This window comes from Sinocyclocheilus grahami, unplaced genomic scaffold (genome assembly GCF_001515645.1).
Source record: "Sinocyclocheilus grahami isolate Dianchi unplaced genomic scaffold, SAMN03320097.WGS_v1.1 scaffold202.1, whole genome shotgun sequence".
NCBI classification, from domain to species: Eukaryota; Metazoa; Chordata; class Actinopteri; order Cypriniformes; family Cyprinidae; genus Sinocyclocheilus; species Sinocyclocheilus grahami.
In genome coordinates this window covers 330,027-340,350 of record NW_015505381.1, presented here as the reverse complement: position 1 = coordinate 340,350, position 10,324 = coordinate 330,027, and the positions used below count along the sequence as shown (strand labels likewise).

Sequence of the window (10,324 nt, the reverse complement as noted above, 5' to 3'; positions counted from 1 at the left end):
TTCTCTATATTTCTACTTCTGTATATAATGCATTATTTAATTTTCAGTTTTTCTTATATTAGTGTTAATACTCCATCCCTACTGTGTAATTCCTATGTCTGCTGCACTAGTTTGCTCTATATCCATACTTTCTTCTGCACTGGAAGCTCTTGTCACGAAGTCAAATTCCTTGTGTGTGTAAGCATACTTGTTAATAAAGCTCTTTCTGACTTCTGAAGGTATAACACCAGTAGACTATTAACAATGAATGTTCTGTGAAAACAACGAACAGCAGCTTTCAGCCTGTCACATACAGTAGTAGCTCTTTACAGGTTTTTTATTCGATTGCGCTGCTTTTCCATAGTTTTTTCTATGTAAACATGGACACGTTTGATTGTTCCACTAGCATCTCTCGCAGCATCTCATGCATGAAATGGCATTATAAAATCGCAGCGCTCAAATTAAAAGAAGTTCACTCATCTTCTTGCATGTTTTTTCTATTCCACTCTCCATGTTGCATCTTTGTCAACACGAAACAAAAGTGCATTCTGTGTGAACGGCGCCTCGCGATATGAGTGTGTCACGCATGTGCCGACATGCGGTTGGATAGTTCTTCTCTTTACTGTTATCATTGGCATATTGTCAGTGTCTAATTGTAACATTTGGTAATATTTCTATTCAAAATCATGGCAAAACATCAAATTCAAATTAATCGATTTAATCAGAAAAATCGCCCAGCCCTAACTCGGAGTAATCGAGATGCATTTTACTTAGTTTCTATTTAAATGTTACACAAGCAGACCAAATCAAAACATAACAGATTTGCAAGTTTTTTATTTTCTTTTCTCAAAATACATGAAAAACAAAAAGCTGAAAATCATCCTAACAGTAAATAACATCCATCAACGTAATAAATGCACATCATACACAAACCCATTACGCAACACCCTCTGGTCTGTCATAAATATGAAATGAAAGCCAATGGAAGGTTCATTAGATTTTACAAGAATTTGTGGTAATCTGAGTCACTCGAGTGAACCAACGTTTTCTGAACCGCAGACATTAGTCATCATAAAACGCAAATGGGCAAAAAAAACCTCTTAGATCGACTGTAAAACCAGTGTAGATATTTGGCCGAGTCTTCTGTGGATATCGGGATAATAAACGCGGAACCGTAGCTTTATCGATCAGGTCGCACCATACCGGGTCTAATGGCCATCATTGGCCGAACGGGAGGTCGCATCATGTGTGGCCCGGGCATCATTTGCATAGGTCCACCCATTGGTGGCCGCATACCTGGACCTGAAAGAAAGCCAGATGAATGGTCAATTCAGATTGCCATTAATAAAAATCCCTCACATTAACGTAGTTATATTTACAGATAAACAGCCTTACCAGGCATCATGCCATGAGGAGGGGGGCCCATCATGGGGATCATAGGAGGACCACCCATGGGTGGAGCTGGTAACATGCCCGGTCTCGGAGGTCCGCCTGCGAGAAAAAACATGTTATTCCTTGTAAATTATATGTTAATAATATAATGTAATCAAATCAGTAGTTAGTTTGCGTCCATAGTTATGGAAGCAAAATAGCTCAAAATCTAAAAAATAAAAAAAACATGCTTTTGCCTGTAGTCTCGCCATATATAAGCATAAAGTTAACTCCGAAATTGTTATATGCTTTGCAGCTGCCTTGAAAGGAAGTGAACATTTCAGAACTTTGCAACGTACTAATATTTGGATGCGGTAGCAGAGATCCGCCAGGTGGAGGGGCTCCTGGGAATGGGGTGGGTGGAATTTTACCCTGCTGGAAAGCGGCCGCTGAAACAGACAAAAATGACTTTTAGACTGGACCACTGATCTTTTAAAAGATCAAGAAATTAGTCAAAATAGTTTATAGTACTAGAACTTTTAAAATAGCACTCTTAGTATATCTTGCAATTCGGACAATATCAGAATTGCAAGGAAAAACGCCAGAATTATGAAGGTCACAACTAATTACCTTTTTTTCAAATCAATGACCTTTTTTAACTATGTGGCAGAAACAGATATTCGCATAGATCAGACATAATGTTGTTCACTCACTTGTTTTGTCGATGAGATTCTGAGCCTGCTCCTCCATCCATTTTTGATAATAATCTTTCACATTTTCTTTATGTTTTCGTCCGCTGCAGTGTGTCTTTCTGACCGATGGCTGCAGAGATTAAACACACAAATAATGAACATTTCAACAGATAATAACGTGATGTTAAACAGGCCAGACTATCATCAGATTCTAGAAAAAGTGGTGATCTTACCGAATCGTGTGTCAGGTATGTGTCACAATAATCACAATAAAACCTGAAAGAGACAAAAACAACCCACCCTTGGTTAAAAATACCAGGTGCTACAGTGCAGTGATGGTACGGATAATAATACCATAGTAAAGAACTGTCACTTTAACAAAACCTAACAAAGTACCATCATTTAGTACTTTAGTCTTCTTTAAGTAATTACGGGCTTCATATAAATAGCATAGTATGACCATGGCATTGAATTCACGTACAACTGTATTTACATGGTACTCTTTTAAAAACGGATTGCAAAAGATGGCATTTAAAGCAGTGAGCTGCATATAAATATAATAACTAATACACTAAATTAAAAACTCTTTAACCCATTTAAATGCTGGATTAGCTTGAAGAGCTACTAGCTCTTGACTGAGAAACGCGGTTGTATTCGCAACGTGGTTTTCTAAAATGCCTAAAGGTATAACAGATATATTAATGAACCCTTCGCGACTAAAGCCTGCTGGTCTGTTTCGTACATATCGTATTATTGTATAAAATAAACATAAAGAGAGACTCACTTCGGCATCTTCACAGCGGAACAGCGCGGGGTGAAAGCACCGGAAGTAGAATATGAAAACGCTTTTACGTCTTTGTTTGGGTTTGGAGCGAAGACGCGCGCGCACTGGCGCCACTCCGTGTTTGGGAGGGAACCTGTCTCCGTTTACCACTGCATGCATGTGGTCACATTTGACCCCAAAATCAAAATACATGTATTATGGTGACAGTTAAGCACATTTCCAATACCATATTTAATTGTAATACCTCCTGAGTATAACATATTCTCATACCTGTACAATGACAATAAAGAGCTCTGACCTTAATATTATCATCATCAGTGTTGGGAGTAACTCATTACAAGTAACGCGAGTTACGTAATCAGATGACTTTTTTCAAGTAACTAGTAAAGTAACGCATTACTTTTTAATTTACAAGAGAATATCTGAGTTACTTTTTCAAATAAGTAACACAAGTTACTTTTTCCCCCCCAATGTATTGACTGACGGCTCTCCTGTCCCCATGTTGAGAGAAATCAGATGTTACTGTAGATCTAAAATAAATATGAATATGCATTAATTCATCTCACTCACACACAAAAAAAAACACAGATTCAATATTCCTCAAAATGAATAAAAATAACGCAACTCAGAATTTGACGCAAGCCTGCAATAATTAAATGTTAAACAACACAAATATGCTTTATGTATTTAATGCCATTCTATAAAGCAATGTCTTTGCTTCTGACCTTCGATGATCCAGTTCAAGCGTACTAATAAGCACAAATTACTCTAGAAGAACATCTGTGTCTTTTTTTATCGCTGAAGTGTGTTGAAATGTCTTCTTCTGCATTCTACTGTACTTTCCCTTCAGCCTGAGGCTTATTCATTTCACTTTTGGTGTGAAAAGGCTTTTATATTTGCCAAAAATATAACTTTTTATTTTAAAAACAAACAAGCAAGCCCTGTCCAGATTTAAAAAGTAACGCAAAAGTAACGTAACGCATTACTTTCCATAAAAAGTAACTAAGTAACGTAATTAGTTAAATTGTTTATGGAGTAACGCAATATTGTAATGCATTACTTTTAAAAGTAACTTTCCCCAACACTGTTAATATTTGTTTATAACACAGAATCACTCAACAATAATGAAAATTACATTAATTCACTTTGGTCCTAAAAGCCTTAAATTTTAGTACCAAAAAAAAACCTCTACTTTTTGAGAATGGCGAATACTTATTTAAACAAAAATTCAAACAAAAAGTCACTTTGCAGAATATAGTTTTATTCTGACAAATCATTTGAAAAAATAACATGTCGACAAGCGATGCTTTATGCCACAACATGTGCGAGAAACCATGCAGCTGCCATGAGATGTTTAACTGTGCAGCTTTAAACAGCTCAGCTTTAATGTTTCATGTTGTTCGGTCATTCAAAGCTACAAAGTCCCACCAAAAGCAAAACCATTGATAAAGGGTCTGCAACACAGCACAATGTCAAACAGGTTGCAACACCATTTGCAGTTTTACTATCTTTTATTTTGAGCCTGAAGCATGACAGCTAATATGAAGCCTTTCTATAATATTTTTTAGTAGTCAGTATTATGTGGTCTGAAAGTGTTTGAGAAACAGGATGTTGCAAAGTTAACAAAGAATACATTTTTTAAAAAGCCGAAACTCACACTTCAGTTCTGACAAACTGAGATCATACATTTGATATTGCGGTTTCTGATTTATTGCAGAATAAGTGAAAAATCTAGTTGATTTGATTGACCTCATATCCTCATATGGGGATGTCGTGGCCTAATGGTTAGAGAGTCGGACTCGTAACAAAGGTTGCGGGTTCGAGTCTCGTACCGGCAGGGATTGTGGGGGGAGTGAATGAATGTACTGCGCTCTCTCCCACCTTCAATACCACGACTGAGGTGCCCTTGAGCAAGGCAAGGTGTGTGTGTGTTCGTTCACTGCTGTGTGTGTGCGCACTTTGGATGGGTTAAATGCAGAGCACTAATTCCAAGTATGGGTCGTCATGTCACAAAAATCTTCACAAAAAGTTTAAGGTTCATATATCACTCAAATACTCATTGCAAACAAATCTTGAAAGAGATTCTGATGGGCATGTGGGACAAAATTGAATGCAAAATACATGACACATTATTAGCAAGCCATTTTACTTCCTTAATGTGAGATATCTGAGAGAAATAGGATATTCAATGACAAAAAAAACCTTAGTAACTTTTCACTTTGTCTTTTGGAATAACATACTCAACAAGAACATGAATCAAGAAAGCAAATAGGATTAGTTTTGATTTCATGTTGACAAACTCGTTTAATAAACTACATCTAAGGTCAATTAAATTCTGCCATTGGTATTTGTAAAAGGATGACTTGATAAAACAGGAAAACCACTTAATATCTTATTTCATTCCAAAGCAACAGGAACCATTATCCAAGTATTCAGAAATACATAGCATTTTATTTAGATTAAGATTTACACATGATGCTTTCGCTGCTTTTAAAACAGACCATCACTTTCATATTTTCAGTAGCCATCCATGAATGATAAAGTGTTGGTCCTAAATAAGAATAATTACAATAGTAATTTTGAAATGATGCGAATGTCATCATAATGCTGATTGAGGGAGGATTATCATGCGATGCAGCATGAAACTCGTGTGGACCATCTCAACGTCATCCGGATTAAATACAGTGATGTGACCAAAACATCACAGAACATCCAAGTCACTTCTGCTCAATCTCTCAGAAAACCACAGCAGCATCTGTCAACACGCCGATGCACAACCTCATACACACCAGCTGTGGCACATCTGTCTCTTAAACAGTCCTCAAAGGTTGGATTTGGGTGTCGTGTTGACAGGGATGGCTCTGAGCTCTGTCCGCATGCACAAGTACTCGCCGATGACCGCCATGAGGGCCATGCAGGCCACGTTAACCAACCACCATGACAGGGTGGCTGTGAGATGGGCGTTATAGATCCAGCAGCAGATCATGTGAAAGAAATGCACCGTCACGGTGAAGTCCAGACACTGCTTCCCCCGTCGGATGAAAAACCACAGGCCAAGAGCGCTGAGAAAGAGACACGGAGCCAAGAATGACTTCAGATGGCAGATAAAAGTGAGATAAATGTTTGGAATAGGACGGCATTAATCTAAACTTACCATGTGAGAGAATTCAGAATGAACGCCATCATAGACAAGCGACCCTGTGTTGTTGAAAAGCCAAGAACCTTGACAGAAAGTAAACTAGTTAGTTGTAGTTCTGGGTTGACAACATCAATTTTATTCATCTTGCTTTTGATGAACTCTATTTGGACAGTTACCTCGTAACTGAATATCTGGTCGAGTGATCTGCTGGTATGGACCAAACCATCAACACCAGCCAACCACAGACCCAAGAAGCTGTAATAGATGCACTGCATGAGCATAATCTGGGAGATGATGAGGATTGGATCCCAGACGTAGCTGCGGAAATGACTGCCCATCTCGCAGAAGATGAGGGGGACAAACACACGTCCCCAAACCGGCTCGATGGGAAAGTTAACAGCAGCCCCAAGATTTGAGTCTCAACCTGGCAATGACAAAATAATAACAGTGCCGGGTTCAACTGGTTTGTCAGTCCACCAGCACGAGTGTCATGTAAATACCATGGTAACTTATCTCAAAGTACCATGGTAGATATCCATTATTTGTTAATAAACGCGAAAACGTAGATATGCACAACACAGAGTAAATAACTACCGCTGTTCAGTATTATTAGACAACATACGCACTAGTTAGCATTCACACATTCTAAAGTCAAGAATAGTAATGTGTTATCTTCTGTATTTTACAATTACACAGACAAATTAAAAACAATGTCAACGTTATGTCATTTTATACAAGTAAACAAACATATAAATGTAAAACACCGCGGCGAACGGGCTGTTTGTTAGCATTCGCTAGCTAAACATCGCTAACCAGCGACTTTGTTGACATCCGTCTGTGAGAATTATAATGCTGTGAAAACACACATCCGTAGTGTGTTCCTGAGGTCGGTGAGGCCGCTGAGATTATAGAAACGTAACTACTTCTTCTTCTTCTTCTTCTTCTTCTTCTTCTTCTTGGTGTTTAATGGCGGATGTAACTTCTTCTTCTTTTTGTTCAATGGCCGTTCACTCCTTTTATTATCGCCACCTACTGTATATCTTGCGCACATGGGTGATGAATCTGTACTGAAGGGAAGAAAAAAATATTTTTTTGTAATGCCCCACCCACCCCAGAGGATCAGAGCCCAAGCCACCAGCACGAGTGTCATGTAAATACCATGGTAACTTATCTCAAAGTACCATGGTAGATATCCATTATTTGTTAATAAACGCGAAAACGTAGATATGCACAACACAGAGTAAATAACTACCGCTGTTCAGTATTATTAGACAACATACGCACTAGTTAGCATTCACACATTCTAAAGTCAAGAATAGTAATGTGTTATCTTCTGTATTTTACAATTACACAGACAAATTAAAAACAATGTCAACGTTATGTCATTTTATACAAGTAAACAAACATATAAATGTAAAACACCGCGGCGAACGGGCTGTTTGTTAGCATTCGCTAGCTAAACATCGCTAACCAGCGACTTTGTTGACATCCGTCTGTGAGAATTATAATGCTGTGAAAACACACATCCGTAGTGTGTTCCTGAGGTCGGTGAGGCCGCTGAGATTATAGAAACGTAACTACTTCTTCTTCTTCTTCTTCTTCTTCTTCTTCTTCTTCTTCTTCTTGGTGTTTAATGGCGGATGTAACTTCTTCTTCTTTTTGTTCAATGGCCGTTCACTCCTTTTATTATCGCCACCTACTGTATATCTTGCGCACATGTGTGATGAATCTGTACTGAAGGGAAGAAAAAAATATTTTTTTGTAATGCCCCACCCACCTACCCCAGAGGATCAGAGCCCAAGCTTCAGCTGGCGCTGCGTGTTCAGCTCCTATATGCATATACTGCATAGGCAGGTAATGCTTGATCACACTAATCCTCAAATATTAGCGATTTTTTATGTTTTAAAAACAACATTGCTGTAACTACATACTCATAAAACATGCTGAAGTCTGTATATTATATAAATATTGCAAATCAGTGTATTTACTTATTACAAATTACCAAAAATCCCCCAGAGGATCAGAGCCCAAGCTTCAGCTGGCTCTGTGTGTTCAGCTCCTCCAGCTTCCACACTCCACAGAAGCATCATGATCCTCATCCTCAAACACTAAATCCTGTGGTCTAATCCTGTAAACTCTAAAAATGTTAAAGCCACCTTAAACATCTGACTGTCACTCAACCCCTTTCCCAAAAGGTCCACGACACTCACTGGTCTGTTCCTTATATTGCTAAAAAGACTGTTACGCTGATCTTCATATTTACTACATTTAAAGAGCGCATGCTCTACGGTTTCAAAAACATCACCTTCATCACACATACTGTACCATTTCCATGCTTCCCCATTAATGCAAGTGTTGAGTTTAGTCCTGTGTGACCCATCCTTAATCTAGAAATCATTACTTCTTCCTTTCTGTGTCTTCCATAAAACTGTTCTTTTTTCCCTACTGATTTTACAATATTATAATCAATATTATAATACCACCTACCTGAGCTGATATTTTCCCATCTTTGTTGCCATATTCGTATTATTTCCCTATTAATTACTGATTTTATCTCATTCCTTCCCAGAGGTACCTTAACATCCACCAAGTTTTTCTTTAAAGCTTCTTTTGCTAATTTATCCGCTGTTTCATTCCCTACTATCCCGATATGTATATACAGATATACAGTTATACCCTCTATTTTCAGTCTGTACAGTAATGTATACATTTCTACTAGCAGGTCTTCTCTATCAGTGTTTGTCGACAATATACTTTAAAGAGCTGATGAAGAATCTGAGCAAATTACAGTTGGAGTCCTATTTGGCTTCATCTGTTCTACCCACTGCAATCCTACTATTATAGCAGTTAATTCTGTAGAATGCATAGACAATTTGTCACTTAACCTTAAACTTATTTTCGTCTTAAATCTGGGAATGTACACTCCTATGCCCACTTTTTGTTTGATTGGGTCTTTAGATCCATCTGTATAGATCTGTATAAAAGAATACAAATTTTCTCTCATAAAAACATTGATTTCATAACTATTAGTATATCTTTCTTCTGCTTTTTCCCGGGCCTCCAACAATCTCATTTCAACAATGGGTTCAGGAATAATCCATACCGATACCCCATTTAATGGCATGTTGGGACAGATTTCTTCATTCTCCAGACCACAATCCTTAACAATCCCCTGTAAAGACCTTGTCTCAGACGGCCACCGGGACAAGACCACAGGAACCAGATGAGTCCTCTGCACAATGTGACATTGCTGCAGCCTGGAATTGAACTGCTGGTTTCGTCTGGTCAGAGGAGAACTGGCCCCCCGACTGAGCCTGGTTTCTCCCAAGGTTTTTTCTCCATTCTGTCACCGATGGAGTTTTGGTTCCTTGCCGCTGTCGCCTCTGGCTTGCTTAGTTGGGGACACTTCATTTCCAGCGATTATCCTTGACTTGATTGTAAATGATTGCAAAGATACTATTTAAACTGAACTGAGCTGGATGAGCTCAGTCTTTAACTGAAAAATTAGTGTTTACGATTGTCATTTTGCATTATTGACACACTATTTTCCTAATTAATGCTGTTCAGTTGCTTTGACACAATCTGTATTGTTAAAAGCGCTATATAAATAAAGGTGACTTGACTTAACCCACTGTTCATGCTTCCAACCAAAACTATTCCCTCCATTCTTTTTATATTCCCAACAATCATTTAAAATTGTGCGTGTACGATGACTCTTATTACTACCCTGTAGATTAACCCAGTACATCATCGCAAGCTTTTCTCTTCTTAAATCTACTGGCATCTCCCCCATTTCGACCCTGATGGCATCTAGAGGAGTTGATCTTATTGCTCCACAGCAGATTCTAAGTGCTCTGGACTGTATGCTGTCCAGTTTCTTTAATTCTGATTTTACTGCAGCACGATACACTGCACACCCATAGTCTACACTAGACCGTATTAAGGCTTGGTATACATGTAACAGTGCACTTTTCCTGGCTCCCCATTCATACTTAGCTATTGAAGTCATGCAATTTATTACTCCTTTGCATTTGTTTTCAATTTTCTTAATATGTCTCTTCCAAGTTAATTTTTCATCAAAGATTAATCCAAGATATTTGAACTCTGTCACTCTTTCTAACAATTGTTCATAGAATTCCAGAGTAATTTGTTCCTTTTTCTTTTTCTTTGTAAAAACCATACATTGAGTCTTTGATACTGAAAACTTCAATCCCCAATCTACTGACCACCTTTCAACTTCATTTATTGATTATTGTATTCCTTTAACTACATTTCCTAAATTCCTACCTCTTCTCCATACTGCACCATCATCTGCATATAATGCCTTCCCAATGCTTGGTTTAACTCTTTCAAATATAT

At 38.0% G+C, this 10,324-nt stretch overlaps 2 protein-coding genes across 4 annotated transcripts; both read right to left on the bottom strand.

Moving 5' to 3' along the window:
• Positions 1-821: 821 nt before the first annotated feature.
• LOC107595454 (U1 small nuclear ribonucleoprotein C-like) lies at positions 822-2,932 on the bottom strand. Its single transcript, XM_016285857.1, has 6 exons — positions 2,827-2,932; positions 2,276-2,318; positions 2,064-2,172; positions 1,710-1,799; positions 1,375-1,470; positions 822-1,281 (listed from the first exon to the last, which is right to left on the bottom strand). Exons 1-6 carry the CDS (start codon positions 2,832-2,834, stop codon positions 1,160-1,162), a joined length of 468 nt encoding a protein of 155 aa, XP_016141343.1. The 5' UTR covers positions 2,835-2,932; the 3' UTR covers positions 822-1,159.
• A 1,915-nt stretch (positions 2,933-4,847) lies between these two features.
• LOC107595405 (protein SYS1 homolog) lies at positions 4,848-6,962 on the bottom strand. 3 transcript variants are annotated; one of them, XM_016285794.1, is made up of 4 exons: positions 6,730-6,962; positions 6,142-6,389; positions 5,981-6,048; positions 4,848-5,888 (listed from the first exon to the last, which is right to left on the bottom strand). In XM_016285794.1, the coding sequence occupies exons 2-4, from the start codon at positions 6,301-6,303 to the stop codon at positions 5,648-5,650; spliced, it is 471 nt and encodes a 156-aa protein (XP_016141280.1). In that variant the 5' UTR covers positions 6,304-6,389; positions 6,730-6,962; the 3' UTR covers positions 4,848-5,647. The 3 variants fall into 3 exon arrangements, with proteins under 3 accessions (XP_016141280.1, XP_016141279.1, XP_016141281.1); XM_016285793.1 differs by having other exon boundaries at positions 6,779-6,962; XM_016285795.1 differs by having other exon boundaries at positions 6,832-6,962.
• Positions 6,963-10,324: the final 3,362 nt, after the last annotated feature.

Excerpts from the sequence above, each read along its gene's own strand:
- LOC107595454 (XM_016285857.1), bottom strand. Across the intron at positions 1,800-2,063 it reads GAATCTCATCGACAAAACAA|CGGCCGCTTTCCAGCAGGGT; the intron begins GTGAGTGAACAA and ends TGTCTGTTTCAG. Across the intron at positions 1,471-1,709 it reads GCTACCGCATCCAAATATTA|GCGGACCTCCGAGACCGGGC; the intron begins GTACGTTGCAAA and ends TTTTTCTCGCAG.
- LOC107595405 (XM_016285794.1), bottom strand. The coding sequence starts at position 6,303 with ATGGGCAGTCATTTCCGCAGCTACGTCTGGGATCCAATCCTCATCATC. Across the intron at positions 6,049-6,141 it reads ACCAGATATTCAGTTACGAG|GTTCTTGGCTTTTCAACAAC; the intron begins GTAACTGTCCAA and ends CTTTCTGTCAAG. Across the intron at positions 5,889-5,980 it reads ATTCTGAATTCTCTCACATG|CGCTCTTGGCCTGTGGTTTT; the intron begins GTAAGTTTAGAT and ends TCTCTTTCTCAG.